Below are 23026 nucleotides of genomic sequence, written 5' to 3'. Positions count from 1 at the left end.
CAAAAACAAAAACAACCGTTACTTTGAAATGGCATATTTTGATCAAATATGTAATAAGAGTCATGGAGTTCCTATGTAATGTTCTATATCAATATAAACCATAACAACTCCATAACTGAGAACTGTCTATATGGCGGTTTCTGAATCACAATGTCCTGAGCAGATCAATCAAAGGCTCAGGACAACACAGGCTACTGGAACTCATCCCTGAGGGCTGGAATCCAGGAAATCTAGCACAAGGCTTAAGCATTCATGACTAGCAACTTCTCAAGTGATACTGATGCTAATGGTCTTGGGGTACAAGCCACTAGTACCAATACCTTAGGTAACAGGATACGACAGAAGAACAAGCTAGTAACAATATACAAGAACTTCTATCAGTGTTTTTAAAAAGCAGAACATATGGACATAACTACTTTTACCATTTATGTAAAAATTTCAAAAAGGATTTTACATTTCAAATTAAAATAAATATCTAGTTAGGAAAAGAAATACCTTCCATTAATCAAAATTAGCATTATGTTTAGCTTCAAATACATTTAATCTCTGGTGTGAACACAGCAGTTTATACACTGATATCACAAATACACCTTTTCACAAGGAACAATAAGAAACATTTAATTGTTTTCTTCTCAATTTCTATTTAATCTAAGCACATGATAAAAAGTGTTTCCAGGAAGTCCATAAGGACTATAACATCTTCTGCAAGTTTCTTTTGCCAATTTCCAAATAAGTAGTGACACCTTGAATAACTACAAATAGATGAGATGGCTTGGAGTGAAAATGCAGCAGGAAAGGAAATTATTGAGCTGGATTCATAATAGAACAATGAACAACAGACTAAAGAACAGCACTACTATAATAACTAAAGCTCCTGAGAAGTCTAGCTTTTTCCTAGCTACTCTTCTGCATGCTGGAGATGATGGTCAATACACTGACCTGGGTAATAGAGCCCCGCATCGATGAAATGGTCTCCACTGAGATTTTGCTGGCTGGAGTTCCCCGAGTTATACTTCCTTCTTGGACAGCCCCTGCAGTGCCTGAATAATAACAAAACCATCACTAAATCATTGCCCATTTCCTGACAGCCCCCACTCCACAATTCCAGTTCTCACACAGCAGAATGGGGGAAGGGATAACAAAAATTATCCTAATTAAATGTATGTCTCAAATAATATCATAATAATTTTTTAAAAAGCCTTTTCAGACTGACTGATGAAGGATTACATCCATAGATCTGTGCTGCTCACAACCCTAGTCAGAAAAGCGTCTCTGTGCAATGGGTGGAGTGAACACAGAGACTCTGTCTCGATTACTCAGGATAACTGAGTGTGAAGCCCTAAACAGCACACCTGTGTCATCCTACCCTCCCAAGGTTCAAAGTATATGTTGGAAGACAGAGCAGAATGAATGTAAGAGCCAAAGTACAGGGAGGAGTGCCCTGAAATGCTATCGCATGTATGCACTCAACAGCTATGGTTAGCAGTGTAAGTCCTGAAAGAGGTCAAGCCAGTCAAAATTCTAACAAGGACCTGCCCCTAGCACAGAAACTATTGGTAGCTTACAGCTGCTTGGGGAAAGAAGCAATTTTTCTTTAAGGGACTAGAACCATGTGTAGGCTGCCTATGATCCAGGATGGTACTACACACATGCATATAAAGGCAACAATAATTGTACTATATAGGCAATTTAAAAAAAATGAGAGAGAGCAGTAGCTGAGAACATGAAGTTGGGAGGGAGCATGTGGAGGACGGAAGAGTTGGTGTTGGGGAAATGATCAAAATACATTATACAAATATATGAAACAATAGAATAAATAAATATATCATTAAAAGTGCCTGCTGAAATAAATAACTTCAGAGTTTGGTGGGGTAACTTGAAGAAATAAGTCATTAAAATATATTAATGATTGAGCTGCTTGTAGTTGTGTATACTTATAATTTACTTTGGAGGCTGAACTTTGGAGGCCGAAGTAGGAGGACAAACTTGGCTACACAGCACATCCAAGACCAAAAAAAATTATCAGTGTCGCCACAACTTAGGATGTACCCACAAATTTTTTTTTTTTTTAGATTTATTTATTTATTATATGTAAGTACACTGTAGCTGTCTTTAGACACACCAGAAGAGAGCATCAGATCTCATTACGGGTGGTTGTGAGCCACCATGTGGTTGCTGGTATTTGAACTCAGGACCTTCGGAAGAGTAGTCAGTGCTCTTAACCATTGAGTCATCTCTCCAGTCCCCACAAAAATTTTTTTTAATGAGTTACTTTAGAAAAGTTTACTATGGGCAAAGGTTTCACAAAACTGTCAAACTGGATACAGTTTTACCTCTGACCACACCTTCATGCTGTGCTCTGACCAATAAACCCTCAGGTTGTGAGTTTTGGCTTCGTGGAGAAAATTCTTCTTGCTTAATGTAGGTCAAAGGAGCTATGGACAAAAGAAAGAGAAACATGGAAATACCAACCACTGAATGGCTGTCCACAATGCTACAAATAGACATGACAGAACTATGGCTGCTCACTGACCTGATTTGGTAGATTCCTGCTGTCGTGGCAAACCAAGAGAGATAGACCCCACTGAGGGCTTGGCTGCTTCTTGAGTATAAGCCTGATTATGAGAAGACAAGTAAGTGCCAGGAGTTCCCTAAAAAAATAAATAAATAAAAGAGTCAAAAGATTAAGCATTATGTTTCCTGAAAGTAAAGTCAATCTTCACATTTTTAAAAAGATTTATTTATTATTATATCTAAATACAATATAGATGTCTTCAGACACACCAGAAGAGAGCATCAGATCTCGTTACAGATGGTTGTGAGTCACCATGTGGTTGCTGGTATTTGAACTAAGGACCTTTGGAAGAGCAGTCAGTGCTCTTAACCACTGAGCCATCTCTCCAGTTCCAATCTTCACATATTTATCTATAAAGTAGTATATCTTTGCCATTCAAATTTTTAAAAAGTAATTGAATAAAAGGAAAATTTCAGCATAGATTATTAAGTTATAAAAACTAAAGGAATAAAATGTATACTAACAATATCATATATTACATATAGATATTTATTAGGGAAGTCTGGTATGGCCTTGTTAGGAACAGGGACAGAACAACTTAGTTCCTGCCCTTGGGACAGGGCCAGCAGGTGTGGGCCTCCATCAGAGGTGAAGGTTTGTTTGTATAATAATGTACATATTGAACTTTCCTCCTTCTAGGAAGAGAAGGCACAGAGTATCAGAGGTGAAGGTGTGGCTAAAGTCTCAGTAAGATTGTAAATGCTGAGACAGACCTTTAGGCTATGGGAAAGAACTCTAAAAAACTTGTTCAAAAATACATAACTTCTCAAAAAATAAGGATGCATTATCAATTATATGAAGGGCTTCACGGATCTAAAAGAACAAAAGCAGCTGCAGTGTGAGGCAACCTGTCAGAAAGTCACTAAGGAAGGGGATGAGAGATTTTGGGAGTGGCAATTGCAAGAGATCCCACCCAGCTAAATTGTTTTTGTTTTTATGCTTACAAAGACAGACAGATTCCAGAATTCAGGTTCAGCCTGGGACTAAGCAAGGTTAGGCCAGGTGTGGTAGAAATGGCAATCTCAGGATGGGGCCCCACCTAGCCAGTTTATTGTCTATGCTCAATAGAGGTAGGCAGATCTCTGAATTCTTTTGCAAGATTAAAAGAAAATGTGGGCATGCGCCTCCGAAGAATGAAGGGGCCGCAGTGACTAAATGCTGATTGATAGGATAATCAAAAGGAAGCTTGGAGTAAAAGAATGGATCAATATATAATATAAGAGACTGGATTTATGATCTGTAAGAGATGAGCTATCCAGAGAATTTTTTAAAATAGTAAGAGAGAAATGCCACAAGCAGAACATAGAGTGATCTGGAGATCTCCAGAGAAAGCAGAACTTAAGAGAAAGCAGGCTGGAAAGCTGTCTCAAGCAGAACACAGGGCACCAGCTTGGCCCATGATTTGACTTCAAGTAGTTTGTTTTCAAAGCTCCCAGACACGCCTTCTCTTGGGAATCTGGACCTAGCCAAGGCTAGGCCTTGGCATTTATTAAGTTACCTAAAGCATTATACTCAAAATGTAAGCTACTGTTAACAATATTTCATATCTCTTAAAAATGCAAAAAGAACATCTATGAAAATGACAAGAGTTCAAAAGACATTTGAAAAGTTGCAACACATCCATTGGAACCCAGAAAGTTATGTTTATCTGCAAGGCTATGCATCCCCTAAACAAAGCCCTAAGGAGCGCTCACCTCTGGCAGACCTAAGACCCTGCAAAGGAGAAAATAAAAAAATGAAACAAACCTGTCACTGGCTGATAGTAGTTTGAAGGCATGTCTCAAAACACACAGAGCTCCAACAGCAAGGACTCCGAAAGACTGCTAAGTCCATCATTAGTTAATAAAAGCAGAGATTTTAGCAGCCACACATAAATAAGACAGACTTTGCAAGTCAGTTTTCAAAAGCTACTAAGCAAGTAAAAAAATAGAGAAGAAAAAAAAAGGCACTGTAATACTCCCTGGGAGATAATTGTATGATTTCCACAGCTGCCACACCATAGAACACAAAAAATGCAATTGTGCTGGCTGTTGGGACATCTCAGTGAGTGGAGGATGCTTGCCACCAAGCAGAGACCTGAGTGTGATCCCTGAGACCCATATGGTAGCAGGAGATAGTCCATCCCCATGCACTGTCCTCTGATCTCCACATGAGAAATCAAGAAACGTAATAAAAATTAAATGTATATCTGACAAAAGTTACAAGTATATGCAAAAACTGACCCACACATATGAAATAAAGCAGTAAACTTTTAACTTCTTAGACAGAGAATTAATGGGAAGTACAAGAACAATGTATAACAAAACGTGAAATACAACACAGAATAAAAGCATTGAGAAGAACAAAACAGGTTCTGGAACTGACAGCTGTAACAACAGGTCAGGTATGGTAAACATACATCTGCAACCCAGCACTTGGAAGCCTGAAGCAAGATATGGGATCAGCTTAAACCATGGAGGTCTAGGCTTGCCTGAGCTAAATATAATTAAACTCAATCTAAAAGGGGAGGGGAGGGGAGGGGAGGGGAGGGGAGGGGAGGGGAGGGGAGAGGAGAGGAGAGGAGGGAAGGAGTGCTTCCCTGCCACTGCTCTGTTTTAGTAAACTAAAGTTTTTTTGTTTTTTTTAAAGATTTATTTATTTATTATATGTAAGTACATTGTAGCTGTCTTCAGACACCCTAGAGGAGGACATCAGATCTCATTACGGATGGTTGTTAGCCACCATGTGGTTGCTGGAATTTGAACTCAGGACCTTTGAAAGATCAGTCAGGGATCTTAACCACTAAGCCATCTCTCCAGCCCCTAAACTGAAGTTTTATATGGGATATATGGGAGATATGTGAGTCTGTCAGAATCATTACAGCAACATCGTGGATGGTCAACATCTAGTTGGCCTCACATATGTGATCCTACTGCCCAGATTCTAGGATGATGGGAATTAAAGGTATGTACAAATATGTCTGGTTCTAAATTACTACTGACTTAAGGTACATACATTCCTTTACATATAATACTGCTACATACTTAACAGATTACGGCATGGTATAAACATAAATTGTTATATATACTAGAAAGCCAAAACGGTTCACATGACACTGTTTACAAAAATATTTGTTTTCTTCAATGGTCTGGAATCAAGCTAATAATGTCCTCACTCATGCCTGTACTAGCCAAAAACTTATAGAAACCTTAAAAGAATACATTAAAATTGCCAAGCATGGAGCGGGCGGTGGTGGCGCACGCCTGTAATCCCAGCACTCTGGGAAGCAGAGAGAGAGAGATTTCTGAGTTTGAGGCCAGCCTGGTCTACAGAGTGAGTTCCAGGACAGTCAGGGCTATACAGAGAAACCCTGTCTCGAAAGAAATCCAAATAAAAAAGAAAACAAACAAACAAAAAAAACAAAAACAAACAAAAAAAAATTGTCAAGCATGTTGGTGCAGGCCTTTAAAACTAAAATTCAGGAGGCAGAGGCAGGCAGATCACAGTGAATTCAAGGCTAGCCTAGTCTAAATAAATACCTTCCCAAGCCAGAAAGGATACATAATAAAACCCGTCATAAAAAAATAAAATAAAATAAACAAAGGAAAACAAACCACAGAATACATTAAAATTAATGAAATAGCCAAAACTAAACAGATATGCACATCACTTCTACAGTGGAAATAATTAAACACTTTAAATAGGAATTAGCAATAATGACCTAGAAAAATAAAAAGATGTGTATAAAGATTAGAAGATTCAAGATTATTGCAGAGCAGTAGTGGCATACAAATAGGAGGCAAATATAGTGAAGGCAGATCTCTGAGAGTTCAAGGCCAGTATGGCCTACAAAGCAAGTTCTAGGACAGCCAAGGCTACATGAAGAACCCCTATCCCACTAAAAAAGAACAAAGAAAGAACAGACACAGACAGAAGAAAGGCAGACAGAAAGAAAGAGTAAAGGAAGATTGTTAAAATCCATTCCTACTTAAAATTGACCTGTAGTTAATGTAACTCTGGCTTTTACAAAATTGAATATATATATTTAAATATATATACACATACACACATATGTATATATATATAATTTATATGAATATGAAAAGGGACTAGAGAATAATCAGAAAAATAAAAATATTACAGGATGTACATTAAATGACTTCAAGACATATGTTATAATGTTATAATCAAGATTATAATAACAAGAAAAGCAGAAAAATAGATCCATGGAACAACTCTGGGTGCAGATACAGATCCAAACATATAGTTAAATGCTCTTAAACAAAAGACAACCAGAGCAATCAAAAGAAAAATTTTGAAAACCATGCTACTAAAAGTGAATGCTGACTTTTCACACTATTATGTACAAAGAAACCAACCTGTAGAAGTAGAAGCCAATCTATAAAACTTGCAACATGTAACTACTCAGTATGAGAATGTGTTCAATTTGCAACAATCATGAGAATGTTCTGTTTAACAGTGCCATATACAGTAAATACAAAATGAAAAATTATATATATATATACACATATGTATGTATGTATGTATATATATACATATATATAAAATCAAAATAAAAATTTTGTGTAGACTACATATTATAAAGCTTCTAAAGATGGAAATACAGCTAAATGAATAGAGAATTTGCCAAACAAGCAAATAGTCCTGTGTTCAGTCCCTAGCACAAGATGAAGAAGGTATGGTGGTACATATCTTTTCATCCAAAAAGCTCAAGGTCATTCTTGGCTACATACTGGTATATAAAAAGCCTTTTCTCAAAAACAGTCCTGGAGATGGCTCAGTAGGTTGAAGTGCTTGTCAGGTTGCCTGAAGACCTGAGGTAAATCCTCAGAACCTACATAGTAAGTGAGAACTGACTTTCATTAAGTTCTCCTTTGACCTCCACGGGTGTACTGTGACCTATGTGTCATGTATGTGTATAAACATAAACACTCATACACTCCAATGTATAAAAGAAAAAATTATTATACAATACTTTTAGTACATTTGTGGTCTTACTGTACTTTTTCACAGTGAGGCAGGTGAGAAGTTTTCATCTTGTGATGGCATGATGTATTCTGTGCTCAGAAAGTTTTACATTTTTTAGAGCATTTCAGGTTACAGATATTCGGACTACAGTAGTCATGTCATAAAATCAGAAATTCAAGTATGGTCAAAGAGCACACAGAAAGTGTTTGACATAATTTTCAGGGAAACACAAACTACAACCACAATGAAATATCACTTATTATACCTATTCAATAGCTATGACAAGCATGCCTAAAATGTGGGGGTGGGGGTGGGGGACGGGACCGACCCCAGTAACAATACATGGAACAAAGAATGAAACCAGAAATCTCAGTCTTCTACAATGCTAGTGGTGACATAACTGTAGGATCACTTCTGAAAATCAACTTCACAAACACCAAAAAGTCACTTCTGAAAATCAACTTCACAAACACCAAAAAATCTTCACAGCAGCTCTAATCATAAGGAGCCTAAATTTAGAACACTTCAGGTTTCCCTCAACACAAGGAGTATTTAACAATAAAAAAGCTACTGATTACACACAAAGACTTGACTAAATCTCTAAAATCATTACACTGAGATAAAAGGCAAACACAAAAGAATGCACAGTGTATGATCTTGTTCATGTGAGTATTAGGAAAGTGAGGATGACCAAACACACGGCTGCAGAAAATAGGACAGAGAGTAAACAGCCTAGGAAGGAACCTGATTGTTTATTAGTACACTAATAAGTAGTGAGAATAAATAAAAGGCTAACCAAAATAATATTCAACGGAGATCTGCTATAAAGAAAAGCCAGTTTACCTGTGAGATGGACCCTCCCATTATAAAGGATGGTTTTTCTGATGCCACAGTAGTTTTAGACGATGGGATGAGGGGAGGTGGTGGCCTGGTTGGTCGTGTTGTTGGAAGCCGAACCCCTTCAGGAAGGTTAGTTATCACTTGATGTGGAGCAGGTTGGAGGACTTTTTAGAGGGGGGAAAAAAGGAATTTAAAATGGTCAATTTCCTATTATGCCACAGGCTATCTTTCTCAAAAGCATTCCTGAATCATTATATCACAAATTAAATTATAAATGTCAGATGTAGCTAAAGATGAGTATTTTCACTTTTAAAAATTCTTTCAATGAGCATACTCAAATCCCAAATGGTGAGGAAAATGTATTCAATTTATTTCAAACTATAGCATTCAAAGCTGATTTCTCAGCAACTATTCTACTCAACAGAGGCAATCATTATGAGTGACTTTGACTTTCTTCATCACCCTCTGAAACTTACAATGGGAACGAGAATCGGAGAGCTTCTTCTAAGATATAGCTGCTGCTTCACACAGTAGGAGACCTGGCTGACAACCCAGCATATATCCTCTGTGTAGCTGCATAATTTGAGAAATATCTATTGATTCTGGCTTTCACAGTACACTTGAATATCTGAGGGGGAAAATTCTCAAGGATTTTTACAAATAGTTGTACTGTTAACAGAAAAGCCAGTATAGGTATGTCAACAGATTTCCCAGTGGCACAGGGAATCTGAATACAACTGACAATGAAATGCAGAGAAACAAGAGAGTCTTTCTAAGACAGCAAAGACATGTCTTGAAGCAAGTCACTCATGAGATTAAAACACCATGGGGAACACCTATGGGTAGATGGCCGGCAGCCACTGTGCAGAAAGGCAATATTTACCTGGAGGGACACTATAGCGGGCTGCACTCATGTCAGGCTGTGAAACGGCTTTACTGACTTCTCTTGGAGAGAGCCTACACGGTGAGGCTGACCTTGCTGCGGTACTGTGCATCTGTGCTTCCTGTTCTAGAGCACGTTTGACCTCAGCATAAGGCATATAGGCGACTGATTTTCCTATGAAAGTTAAAGTTATCACAATAAGGGAAGAACCCCAAATTAAAATAGTGTGAAAAGGACCAGGCCCACACCATCCAAGGGCAGATCCATCTATATGCTAACAAGGTCTAAAATTGCTGTGGACAAATCCACCCACAGAGATGTTAAGAAATTCTACTAAATCTAAATCTGCTGTTTCCCTCAGATTCAAAATCCTCAGAAATTCAATGACAATTTTTACTATTAAAGGACGACATAAGGCCATAAGGAATATCAAGTGTTTTGACATGCAATAAAATTATAACAGAGAAACATTGAATTATCAAGTGAATCTGTGAGTTCATGTCTGCCCTGTCAGTTCTCTGAGAATTTCAATTTTTATAATTAGCTTGGTGACGTTAATTGCCTAATATTTAGAAAAGTAAACATAAGAAACAGAAGTCTTTTTAAACAAAAGCAAATAAAGCTTATCTAAAACCCTTCACAAGTTAAAAAAAAAAACAAGCCTATGAATATAACAGCAATAATGATGACAATTACTTAACAAGAAAGTTATTTCCACATGACATGTTTCAATGTAATGCCAACAATGCAGTGATATTACTACAAACAGAGGGCTGAGCAGGCACTACAATTGGTACAGTCCTTACAAACTATGAGGGGCCTATCCATGTAAAAGGGCCAGGAGCAGTGATGCGCATCCCCGGGTGTGGGGGGTGGGGGGTTGAGGGAGTGGGGGGTGGGGAGGTGGTGATAGAGAGGCAAGCTAATACTTGGGACTCTCTCTAGCCAGCCAGCTTAGCATGGGTTAAGAAACTATAGTTAGTATTAGAAAGAAATTCTGAGAAACTCTAAGAAACCCAAGATGGCTACCCAAGGTTGGCCTCTACACACTTTATATATTCAGCCTAACACATTAAAATTTTTTAAAATAATAAATAGATTAGATACATTAGATAGATAGATAGATAGATAGATAGATAGATAGATAGATAGATAGATAGATAGATTTCTTTGGTTCCTTTTTTGGGAGGGTGGGAGATGGAGGTGGTGTCAGATAGCTTGAAACTGGAGATCCTACTACATACATCTCCTAAATACTCATAATATGATGGGTATATGTATTATGCCTTTATTAAATTAAAACTGATATACTGTGATTAACTTAGATATATATGACATTTTAACATCTGATGAAACAAATGCTCACTTATGTTACTATTCTTTTCATTTCCTAATCTTATCTATTATCAACTTTTTTGTTTGGATTGGTTTAAAAAAAACAAAAACAAAAACAAACTTTGGGGGAGGGGGGCTAGAGAGATGGCTCAGTAATGCTGCTGACTTTTCCAAAGGACCCAGGTTCAATTTTCAGCACCCATATAGCAGCACCAGTTTCAGGGAATCTGACAACCTCACACGGACATACATACCAACAGAACACAAATATACATAAAAAGAAATAATCCTCACAAGTGCTGGGAATATAGATCTGCGCCAGCACACTCAGATTACCATGTAAATTGAGATTTAAAATCGTTTGGGGTACTTCCTATCCAAAATGTCATTGGAATTTTCGTTTAAATTGCATTAAACTTACGAACACATAAAGCACAGGAGAATTTTAGTAGAATTCTTTTAATACTGAATTAAAAATAAGCTGTCACATTTGTTAAAACTATTCCTAGGTTTCATATGCTCTCCTGCTGGGAAAAAGATCTCTTTCACATATATGGAACTGGATACTTCAGAAACACAGAAAAGATAACAGGTTTTCTGTAAAACAGCTTTTTCTAAGAAAACCTTCCTTTAACTTAAATAATTTTCAGCTAATTTTATACATTTTTTAAAATTTTTACTTACTATAAATTGAAAGTGTTTATGTTTATTGTCATGTATGTGACTGCCGGTATGCACCTGCAGCTCTCAGGAGTCCGTGCTTTACACCCTGTTGAGACAAGGCCTCTCTTTTTATCTGACAGGCTGCATACTAGAGGCTAGACCGCCTTCAGGCTTCCAGATGTTCTGGGAATCAAATTAAGGTCAGAAGGTTGGTGGTCCACCTTGGGAGGGAGGCATTCTTACCCTGGACTACCTCCCAAGTATCTTTTACATTTTTTAGATATTACCATGCAAAATAACAATCAGCGTTCTTTTAAACTCATATTTTTGCTACTATGTTAATAGTGGGGCTGCACTGCAGCTCCCCTTCAAGTGTCAAAGTCATCACAGGTTTCAAATACTTATTATCACAGGCACAGGCAGTTCTTTATATAGTATGGCACTTTTAGAAATAAGAAACAAATGACTATAATATCAAGCATTAGATGCCATGCTTCCCATGAATTTAAAAGAGAAAATAGAACCAATAAACTTATGAAGGATTTATCAATAAACCTCCTCAGAAAACATTGTTACACAAAAGTAAAAGTTAGTTAACAGAGGAGTGTAGCTTCTGTGAGCAGTTTGAAGAGGACAGCCTGGCTGGCAGTGTTCATGCATCCCATGCCTCGTATCAGGAAACGTGAAAATCTGCTGCCAGGAGGACCCACTTAACGGCTGTCTGGGAAAAGCAGCCCTGCTCTAGCTCTAGAAAACTAAGACAATGTTTTACTCCTCATTTTTTCAAAACAACCAAACCTTTGAACTTCTGTCTCTGTAGATCAACGTGTAATTGTTCAAAGAGTAACTTAGGGCCTGAGCCTATATAAACTGAGGAGAATTTCTGTCCAGGGTCAGTTCCCTTGTGTGCATGAGACAGAACTAGTCACATGCTATATTCAGGAGCTTTTCCTTAATTAATGTCTGGTTTTCTCATTGGAAAAGCACAATATAATACTATAACTGTCTCACTTAGCTATCACAATGAAAGAGGTTAATGGAATTTTTCAAATACTTCAGAAGAATGCCTGACAAAAGCATTTGAATTAGATAGGTACTGAATTTCTGAAGACTATGGAATGCCCATTAACACAATGGTGCTCATACAGGCTATGGCATTGCAGGCCTATAATCCCAATTCTTAGGAGGCTGAGATAAAAGGATTGGCCAGGGTATAGAAACAAACAAACAAACAAAAACCAAATAAGTTCATTTTTTCCCTAAAGGATTTAATATAATATTATATCCAAAAACTCAAAGTCTGATAGTCTACTATTTCACATAATTTATAAATATGTAGAAAATTTCATTAAAATGTTGGTAGAAACTGGGCTTCTAATCACATCAATTTCAATCACTATGTATACAAAGTAGAAAAACAAAACAAATAAAATATCAAAATAAAGACAAAATTGTTTTAGTTGCACAGAAGCAGAGTCCTATTTTGATTGGATAGATTTTGTTGAATTTGCATTAGAACTTCTAATCTGTTATGCCCAAGCTTCTTGACTAGAAGCTATAAATAAGCAAGGGTTAATCTGGGCAAATGTCAGTTGAAAGTGAAATGATCCCTTAAAGAACTTTTAAAGCATAACTTAAAAGGAGGATGCCTATACTAACAGCTTGTACCAAACTCACTTAAAAAGCAACAAATATATGAGATGAAAAGCACATCAGCAAAAGAAAAACAGACCTAATCCAGTCCCAATATGTATCTCATTTTTTTTCTTGATAGTGGTGCTGGTGGTGAGGTTTTGCTAATTTATTTAGGTACAAGGTCCCACTCTGTAGGTCAGGCTGGCTAGAAACTCACTATGTAATTAATTCAAAATGGGCAAGGGAGGGAGGGAGGGAGAGAGGGAGAGAGGGAGAGAAAGAGAGGGGGGGGGAAGGGAGAGAGGGACAGAGGGAGGGAGTTGTCATGATGATCTGATGGTGTTTATATATAAACTGACACACCAGCTATTTGTTAGTCTATAAACTGTCATGTGAAATTGTGTTTAAAATATATGTCATGTTTTCTTTCCATAGAGATGTAATTCAACTGTAAACATTTGAATGCTATCTGGAAGAGAGTCCCAGACATTGAACTATTTAGGAACAACCTCAAAGGAGAGACATACAGCTTGTAGAAATAAAAATACTGGAGGTATATACATTAGGTGGGCTAGCAAAGCAAAACCTTGAAATAAAATATAAAAGACAATCCCTCTTTGTAACATCATCCTGAACCAAACTGTAAGGTACTTAATGTCATATTAACTTAACATGAAAGCTTGATTTTCGAGATCACTGGATTATAATTAAAAGTTCAGGCACTGCCAAAATCTTAACCACACAGAACAAAGGCTATCAACTACAGAGAAACTGGGCCTGGTTCAGTCACTCTAGCAGTTCAAAAGCAGACTGAGTAAAGATGTTAATGTTCTTCACTCTACTATGCAATGGGAATCACCCACATATTACTAACTGAATAATATGAGGTTCTGGCAGGAGCTCAACAAATAATTGTAAGTGTCATTTTTTTTTTAATAAGTTTTATTTTATCCTAGCCGGGCAGTGGTTGAGGCACACTTCTTTAATCTCAACACTCAGGAGACAGAGGCAGGTGAAGAAGCTCTGTGAGTTCAGGGCCAGAATTGGTCTACAAAGGAATTTCCAGGACAGCCAGGACTGTTACACAGAGAAACCCTGTCTCAAAAAAAATCAAAACAACAACAAAAAAACAATAATAATAATAATAATAATAACAACAACAATAATAAACCAGAGGGAAAAAAAACAAAAACAAAAAAGCCAACCTATCCTAAATAACATATAAGGACTAAGTAATCAGGCCTCTGTTATAATTTACCTAAATTTGGTTTTGTCATAACTGTGATATTTAAAAGATAGCCATCTTTGGTGGTGGGATGTGGCAGTGCACAGCACTTGGTCTAAGCTAGTATCCAATACAAAAAAGAAAGCAAGAAGCAGGATACATCACTTTTGAGGGCTGGGAGGGGGTGGGGTTTGAAGCAAAGTCTCTACTGAACTATGGCTGTTGAGGAACTCACTCTATAGACTAGGCTGTCCTCGAACTCAGATCTGCCTGCCTCTGCCTGAAATTTACAATTATTTGTTGAGCTCCTGCCAAAGCCTCATATATTATTCAGTTAGTAATATGTGGGTGATTTTCATTGCACAGTATAGTGAAGAACTCAGATCTGCCTGCCTCTGAGTGCTAAGATGTCACCAGCACCCGTCAGGGGTGCATCACCTAGTCCACTACTTCAGCATATAATACCTAAGAACCCATTGTGTTGATTTTGTAACTAGGGATTAAAGATGCAATTTAATAAAAAAAAAAGCCTAAAAGTTATCAAAATCACTACCTACTTCCATTCAAGAAATATTCACTTAGGAGAGATTTTTAAGACATGAGCTACGAAAACCCAGCACTAGGTGGAGGGGGAAGGGAAAGAGAATGGAAAAAGAAAATAACAAAAGAAAAAACATTTACTTAGGACTAGAATGTGAGTTAGTGGGCAGCTGCCCATGATGCACTCACTAAGTTCAATTGCTAACAGAGAAGGCGAGTGACTTTGCATTCTTTCTATGCCTCAGTATTATTCCCCTAGTAACATTTTTGAGAGCATGAGATTTGTATTTAAGGGTTACTGAAATGATTCAGGAGGTAACAGTGCTTGTTATGCAAGCCTGATGACCTAAATTTGATCCCCAGATCGATCCTACTATAGAGTCCACTTCCCCAAGTGCACATTATATGAGCACATACAAAACAATGAAAAGCAATTCACGTTGAAGACAACGAGATCATACTAAGTCTGCTCTAAGAGGTTCAGTATGTTGTGTAGCTAATACATCACTGGGGTGGCAGGGAGTAAGGAGTCAACAGGACCAACTATTCTTCAATCCCACGTTTACAGTAAGTAGCCTTTAACATACATACATGGCTTGCATAGACAATCTTAATATTCATATTCTAAGCATACTTAAAAATACTACCAACCATGTGCTAAGTTTAACCATATCAGACAAATTATTAAAATGTGTAAATCAGGTGGTGGCACATGCCTGTAATCCCAGCACTCTGGGAGGCAGAGGCAGGTGGATTTCTGAGTTCGAGGCCAGCCTGGTCTACAGAGTGAGTTCCAGGTCACCCAGGGCTATACAGAGAAACCCTGTCTCGAAAAAACCAAAACCAAAAATCCAAAAAAAATAAAAACAAAAAACAAAAAACAAACAAAAAAGCCAACAATAAAAAAACCAAGAAAAATGTATAAATCACCTCAAGTTAAGTAAAAATGTATCGTGCTCTAACTGTAACAGAATGAATCAATTCAAATATATCACTTGAAGAAGTGACATAGCAGTGACTTCTATAGTAGTCTACGCTGTATATAAAAGCTGAGCCATGTATTATATAACAATATTGACTGTTCACTCTTTAACTTTATAACCCTAGCAAGATATATATGTATTATTTTCACTTTGTTGATGAGAAAACTAAAGTAAAGCTAGATTCTCTTTGCCCACAGTGATATGGAACACTGAGTCAGGATAAGAACTATCTGCTACAAAAAGATGTCTTTGTCACATCTTTTAGAACATTACGCAGGTACGGGTGACTTGCTTCAAAAACAGAACATTAATTTCTACTTTGAAAAGTCAGATTAGGGCAGGTGAGATGGCTCAGCGGTTAAGAGCACCAAGAGCTCTTCCAGAGGTCAAGAGTTCAAACCCCAGCAACAACATGGTGGCTCACAACCATCCATAATGAGAAACAAATAATAAAGAACATATGGGCCAGAGCGAGGGAGCCGCAGCAAGGGGGAGAAAGGGAAGGGGGAAAAGAAAAGTCAGATGAATGCAAGATAAAGCATGGTTTCTATACTTTCAGAAGAAGAATGAATTCAGGTAAGTCACTCCCCCAGAATGCTGTTAACAATGTTATTGCTGTTTTTTTGGTAGTCACCAGTATTTAACAGTATAACCAGCATATCAGTTTAAGGACTTTTCTGTCAGGGACATACGTAATAAACTGAAGTCATATATGTAACACAAAAGACAGACACTAACTTGAGGTTTAGCTTGACTCCCTTTGTAGTGATGGCTTCATCTACCTACCTTCCCACTCCCTGTTTGGACTCTTTGAAGTGCCACATGGGCTCGTGGAGCTTCTGCATTCCAAGTCTATCTGTTCTTGCCTCTGCCGCTGTTCCTCCAGGAGTGCTGACTCATGCATCGCCTTAATGTGCCGTTGGTAAAGAGCATAGCCACTTACAGGCGTTCCAATTGATATATTACATGGGGTGCAAGAAACCTACAAAGAAACAAAACAAACAAACAAACAAAATCAAATAATTGAAATGTGCCAATGACCATTATAACAGTAATTACCAACTGTTAAAAGTAATACTTATTCCTTACATATTAGAGGTTAAAATGATTTGACCATATTTTAATTAAAGAAATCTTCAAAAAAAAATGCTAGGTAGTTATTGAGGAACTGATCGCAGCAGAAATCCTAAAAGCTATGACAAAAGACATCAAATGCAGAAACTAAAGATCATTATTCCAATCAAATCCTTCTGATTAATCTGCCTTCCATATTGTTCTTTCTCACCAATCACATGCATTTCTAAATTGTCTAAAGACAACTCAGATACAAAGTTCACACTCCAGGTTTGGGATTTAGCTCAGAGTTAGAGTGCTTGCCTAGTAAGCATAAGGCCCAAGTTCAGTCATCAGTTCTTTAAAAAAAAAAAAAAAAAAAAGACAAAACATTGTTTGCACTCACAATAAACTGCCTACTTTTGGGTCCATTTGAATAGCTCAAAGAAACTTTCTACTCAACAACCTATTGCCTCTTTTTTATGACTCTTCCATTTAGAAAAAGACCTCAGCAAGGAATGTGGCCATCATCCTTGACTTCTTCATCTTCCCGAAACTTCCCTACCCAAAGCTAACTCATCCAGACAGACTGGAACATGGGAACCACTCTGATTTACTTTTCATTCAGGCCTTGACATGGTTTTTATAGCATACAGCATTGTCCCACTTTGTAATTACAGTCTTTGCTTTGTTTTTGAGATAGGTAGCCCTGGCTGGCTAGGCACTCACTATATGGCCCAGGCTGATCTAAACTTATGGTAATCCTCCTCAGGCTGACCTAAACTTACAAATCCTCCTGTCGCAACCTCTTGAAAACTGGGAATACAAAGGTGCACAACCTGCTTGGCTTGTGTAATAATGGTCTGTATATGATTGCCCACCAATGGAATGGCACTATTAGAAGGTGTGGCCCTGTTAGAGTGGGTGTGGCCTTGTTGTAGTAGGTGTGTCATTGTAGGTATGGGCTTTAAGATCCTTCTTCTAGCTGCCTGGAAGCTACTATTCTACTAGTACCTTTCAGATGAAGATGTAGAACTCTCAGCTCCTCCTGTACCATGCCTACACCATGATGCTGCCATGTTCCCACCTTGATGATAATGGACTGAACCACTGAACCTGTAAGCCAGCCCCAATTAAATGTTGTCTTTGTGAGAGTTACCTTGGTCATGGTATTTGTTCACAGCAGTAAAACCCTAACTAAGACAGACTGCAACTATATTTATATTTCTTTATGATTATTAAATACTTGATATTCAACAAACAGCCATAAAAGTTCATGGAGATCTAACATAAATCTATGCTCTAAGCACTACTATAGATTATGCCTTACTGTAAATGGCCAGATATGAGTTTGTCTTTTGCTTTACATGTGAACACAGCTTTTCTTCCTTGTGCCACCAAACCAACCCAACCCAACCCAAACCAAGCAATTTTGGTTTAACAGAAATTTTATATCATATGTGGAATCTCAAATTTCTAACTAAAAGGCTTCTGCTTCTCTAAGATACTTACAATCTTTGGAACAAAACAATATACAAGAAATGAACAAAAAAAATTTTGACTAAAATAGTTAATTTCACATTACCTGCTTTTCACCACAATATTTAAAAAAGTCTAAGAGCCAAATAAAAGCGAGCATAAATGAGTCCACGAGGGTCTCAGTGTTTCTGTCTAATTCGTAACGACAGCACTTACCATTGGCGGAATAACAGCAGCTCGATGCTGAAGCTGTGGCAGGTCCAATGGGTTTGCTTTAATAGGGGATGAGATTAGTATCGATCCAGGAGGATTTAACAAGGAGGGCTTTGCATCCATGGAAAACACTCTATAATAGACAATTTCAAATAAAGATAAATAAGTTATTTTTATTTGTGTCTTCAAATGCAACATCATCACAATTCATTTTAAGAATGTATGCGTGCAACATTAACTTTAATAAGATGTGAGGAAAGCTGTGGTATAGCTCAACAATAAATACTTGCCTACTATGAACATGACCTTACATACAAATCCTAGTACAATTAATAAATACTTGAAAGGAGAGAAAACAAAGAGCGTATAACACTAATTTTCCAGATTAAAGAAATTTAATATTGACTTTCAAGTTGATACTTATCTGACTTTATCTGCATTTAATTGACAAAAACAGTATCAACAAAACTGATGAAAACAAGTATCAATGTACTTACATACAAGCATATGTTAAAAACTAGTTCCTTGGACGAATGAGACGGCTCAGAGGATAAAACCACTTGTTACCAAAACAGACAGTTCCCAGGACATAGATGATAAAAGGAGGGAACCAGTTCTCACAAGTCTGGGCTACGCATGTGCCCTGGCTTATGTCTGACAGCTGTGCACACACACAGTCTAACTGTAATAATTAAAAACAAAATGACAACAAAAAAACTAGTTCCCTATTACAGAATGTTTTCCTGGGAACACGGGTTAGAAGCAACTGCCATTTAAAATTTGAGAATTTAACCCTAAATTCCAAACATCAGGTTTCTTACAAATGTAAAATATAGAGCCAGCATTTCCACATAGCAGATTCACACAGGTATGTGTCTCTCTGCTCATAACGGTCCCTCCCAGACATTTCAAACAACACCTCTTCGCTTGTCTCCAATATCTACACATGAATTTAGGATGTACAATATATATATGAACTTGATATAATTTACACTCATACACACAAAAAAGGTGCTGTATATTATAGCCTTTGTCATATTTTTCAGCTATAATAGACACTGGGTAAAGAGAAATGGTTTTGAATCTTTGGATTGGTAAGAAAAATGTGAATTTATAAAGAAAATTAACTTATAAACTGCATTCTTGAAAGCTTATATTAAAGATGTAAAAAAAACTAAAAATATCATTTTAACACCTTTAAAGTTTTATAGATTTAGAATTTTATTCAGAATTCACCATAATTTTACGATGATTTTGTTTTTCCTGAGAAGCTTCTCATTTTTTGGTGGGGTTGTGTTGGGGATCAAACCAAGGATGTCACGCTCTGCCACTGAGCACCTGCCAACCACACCAAGTGTCTCATGGTGCTCACTTTCTTAGGTCACTGGCATCCTAATAGTTCTTCTTATATAATAAAGTTAACAAACCCAACAGCACAAAACATAGGTAATTCTTATTAAAGATGAAAAAGCCTTTTCAAAAAGGCAACATTGCTTTAATCCATGCATACTACTCTAGATAAACACTGGAGCTAGGCCTCAGGATAACTCAGGGTGAAGATGCTGCCAAACAGACAGCCTGAGGTCAGCCCCTGCAGAGCAGACAGTGGAGGGAGAACCAACTCCTACAAGTTGTTCTCACCTCCACATAGGAAATGGACAGGCAGACAGGCAGGCAGGCAGAAAGACAGACACACGCATGCACGCATGTATTAAAAAAAAACTTTTGGACAATTAAGATGAATTCTAGAGTATTATGAAAGAAAAAGAGTGAACTAGATGACTGCATTTTCCGACAAATGGACATTAGACAAAATCCCCATCTTGGTCCAATGTTTGCTGTTGAAAATTCTAGCAGCTGACTCTCTTTAGGAGTGAGTCATTACAGTACCTATACCAACACTAATTAGAGCACTAAATGTAAACATGTACAGTGATATCAGGGCATATTATACAAAGCTCAGCTCTGAGTAGAGTAGGACTTCCAACAAGAAGCGAGTTCATCTTAATAGTATTAAAAGCAAGCAGGTTTTGAGGGGGAGAATGCTCAATTTTATAGCTATAGTTTAGTCTTACTTTTACTTTTGGAATCGGTAACAATACAACATCTCTAATTATAAGTTATTACATTTCTTTCAAAGAAAATGGAGGGCCTTGGCTTTAACTCTGGGTTTATCTGACTTGGTTGGACCTCAAAACAAAGTTTGTCTAGCCCACTATCATATAGAATAAAGAGAATGTTCCGAGGAGAAATGTCGTTGTTGAAATGTTTTGAAAATGATTTATTAAAATATTAAACTTATCAAATTACTATCTATTTCCATACAATGTCATTATAAAAACCCTGACAGCTATTATGTATTTTATTATAAATTTGCCTTTGATGACAAATTCACCTGCAGGCTGGTGAGATGACTCAGCAGGTAAAAGCCCTAGTCACTAAGCTTATGAACAGAGTACAATCCTTGGAGCCCATGTGGTTCCAGGCAAAGCTGCCTGGCCTAGTGCATTCTGATGATGACGCACACACTTCCTTCTTCACAAGTAAAACCTAAATAATTAATGTATCTGATATTTTATATCATAAATTTGACAAATTTAAAATTATAACCAATATAAAAAGTTAATATAATGTCTCCAATTTTCAGGGGCTGGATATAGCTTAGTGAGAGTGCTTACACTGCATGTGTGATGCTTTAGCTTTGATCCTCAGTAATGTAAAGGAAAGGAAAAGCAACAGGAAAGGAAAGAAAGCACCCCTCGTCACAGATGTGTCTATAATCCTAGTACTAGGAGAAAGAAGGAGTAACAGAAATATAAGGCCAACCTGGGCTACATATAAGTTCAACCTCAACCTGACCTCATAACAAAAGCCTATCCCCAAACTCCCCCATATAACAGATAAGTAAAAACATTTTGAAAACATGTCAACATTGACATTTCTCCTCAGAGCATCCTCGTTAGTCTATGACCATGGGCTAGATAAACTTTGTTTTGAGGTCCAACCAAGTCAGACAAACTCAGAGTCAAAGCCAAGGCCCTCCACTGCTGCCTTCCTGACCACCTACCACTGCTGCCAGTGTTAGGCTCTGCAATTTGCTTGTGATATTATTCACAGCTCTGTTGGCTGGAAACCAGCCTGCCCCCTGCATATCACAGATTATATCTAACAATACAGATATAGAAGATATTTTATCATATGTGTCATTTAAAAACAGCAAAACCCAAAGCCACACAGCTGCTCAATGTTAAAGCCATTGACTCTAGGAGCTTGCCAACCTCTTACAGGAGCCATATCTGTGGACAGAACTGTTCTTCCAATGAACCAAAAAGCAATAGACAGGAAGTAAGGTAAAGTCTCACCTCTGCCTCTCTGGCTCTCCATCCACATCCTCATCTGCACTGCATGTGGCACTGGAGTCGTTGTCTGACTGAGGTTCAGGCCTCTGGATCTGCTCAGCCACTACCACGTCTTCATCTCTAGCCTCTGTCTTCTCACTGGTGCTCTCCAAGTCTCTTTCCTTGGCATCCCCTTCACCTTTAGACGCAGTATTTTCTGGTACCTGAATTTCTGGGTCCACGGAGTCGGCTTTAGTAGGGGCTGGTGGATCAAGAACAGAACTGCCCTCGGCACCGCACTCCTCGTGGTCTACATCCATCGGCTCTGCGGTCTCCACACTGGCGCTGTCAGTCACCTGGGCCTCCACGCTTTCACTTTCTGCTGGTTTTGTGGTTGGAACTGCTGAAGAGGGAGATGCACAGGGTGCAGGGTCAGTGGTGGCCTCAAGCTCAACCACAGGTTCGGTGTTTCCTCGAGAAGCAGCATTTTCACTGCTGTCTTCACTGGACTTGGCAGCTTCAACTGGTGAAGGAGAGGGAGCACTTTCTGTATCAGAACTATTTTCAGCACCTTAAAGATAATGATACAGCATAAAAATCTGATAATGAACAGGTTTCAGGTGCTGACAGAAACCATGCTTGAAAGCACTTGTTAGGATGGACTTGACTCCTGTGTTGACATCAGGGAAGTAAGAGTAGCTTCTGGCAAAGCTAACATGCTCTAAAGGTGTAGAAGTGAAAGATCAAAACCGTAATGACCTTCTGAAATTAAAAGTAAAAATTCTTTCTAAAGTGGTTTACTGTCTAAAAAATAGTTTATTTTAAAGACAGAGAAAGGAGTGGGGAACTAAACAAAACTATTCTGAGAATGACAACATTCAGATAGAAAATAGTTTTAATGTAAGAAAGTTAACGTAAGATGGTGTACAACATGTCTGAAAACATACAGAAATATCATTAGAAAAACAGGTTCGCTTTGACACTATGAAGTTTGTTCATGTAGAAGTTTTTGTTAACTTGATACAAACTAGAGTTATCTGAGATGAGGGAACTACAATTGAGAAACTGTCATTGTAAGAGTGGCCTATATGCATGCCTGTGAGGCATTTGTTTGATTGGTAACTGATGTGGGAAGGCCCACCTTACTGTAGAGCCATCCCTGGGCATGTGATCTTAGGGAGCAGAAGACACTTGTAACTTTTAACCCCGACAAGCCAGTAAGCAGCACTTCTCCATGGCTTCTGCTTCAGTTCCTGCCTTGCGTTCCTGCCCTGACTTCCCTCAGTGATGCAGTTT

At 37.8% G+C, this 23026-nt stretch overlaps 1 protein-coding gene across 25 annotated transcripts in view; it reads right to left on the bottom strand.

The window, feature by feature from the left end:
* Ncor1 (nuclear receptor corepressor 1) overlaps positions 1–23026 on the bottom strand; it is a 141741-nt gene that overhangs the window by 32503 nt on the left and 86212 nt on the right. For 16 of the 25 annotated variants that reach the window (XM_052194176.1, XM_052194177.1, XM_052194175.1 and 13 more), the window contains 8 exons: positions 21755–22301; positions 18396–18525; positions 16434–16629; positions 9267–9440; positions 8387–8547; positions 2534–2651; positions 2334–2435; positions 940–1040 (listed from right to left, as the gene is read on the bottom strand). In XM_052194176.1, coding sequence (XP_052050136.1) covers positions 940–1040; positions 2334–2435; positions 2534–2651; positions 8387–8547; positions 9267–9440; positions 16434–16629; positions 18396–18525; positions 21755–22301 — 1529 coding nt within the window. The remainder of the gene's footprint in view (positions 1–939; positions 1041–2333; positions 2436–2533; positions 2652–8386; positions 8548–9266; positions 9441–16433; positions 16630–18395; positions 18526–21754; positions 22302–23026) is intronic. The other 9 variants (XM_052194192.1, XM_052194194.1, XM_052194201.1 and 6 more) reach the window with 6 other exon arrangements.

This window comes from Apodemus sylvaticus, chromosome 10 (genome assembly GCF_947179515.1).
Source record: "Apodemus sylvaticus chromosome 10, mApoSyl1.1, whole genome shotgun sequence".
NCBI lineage: Eukaryota > Metazoa > Chordata > Mammalia > Rodentia > Muridae > Apodemus > Apodemus sylvaticus.
This window is presented reverse-complemented; position numbering and strand designations above follow the sequence as displayed.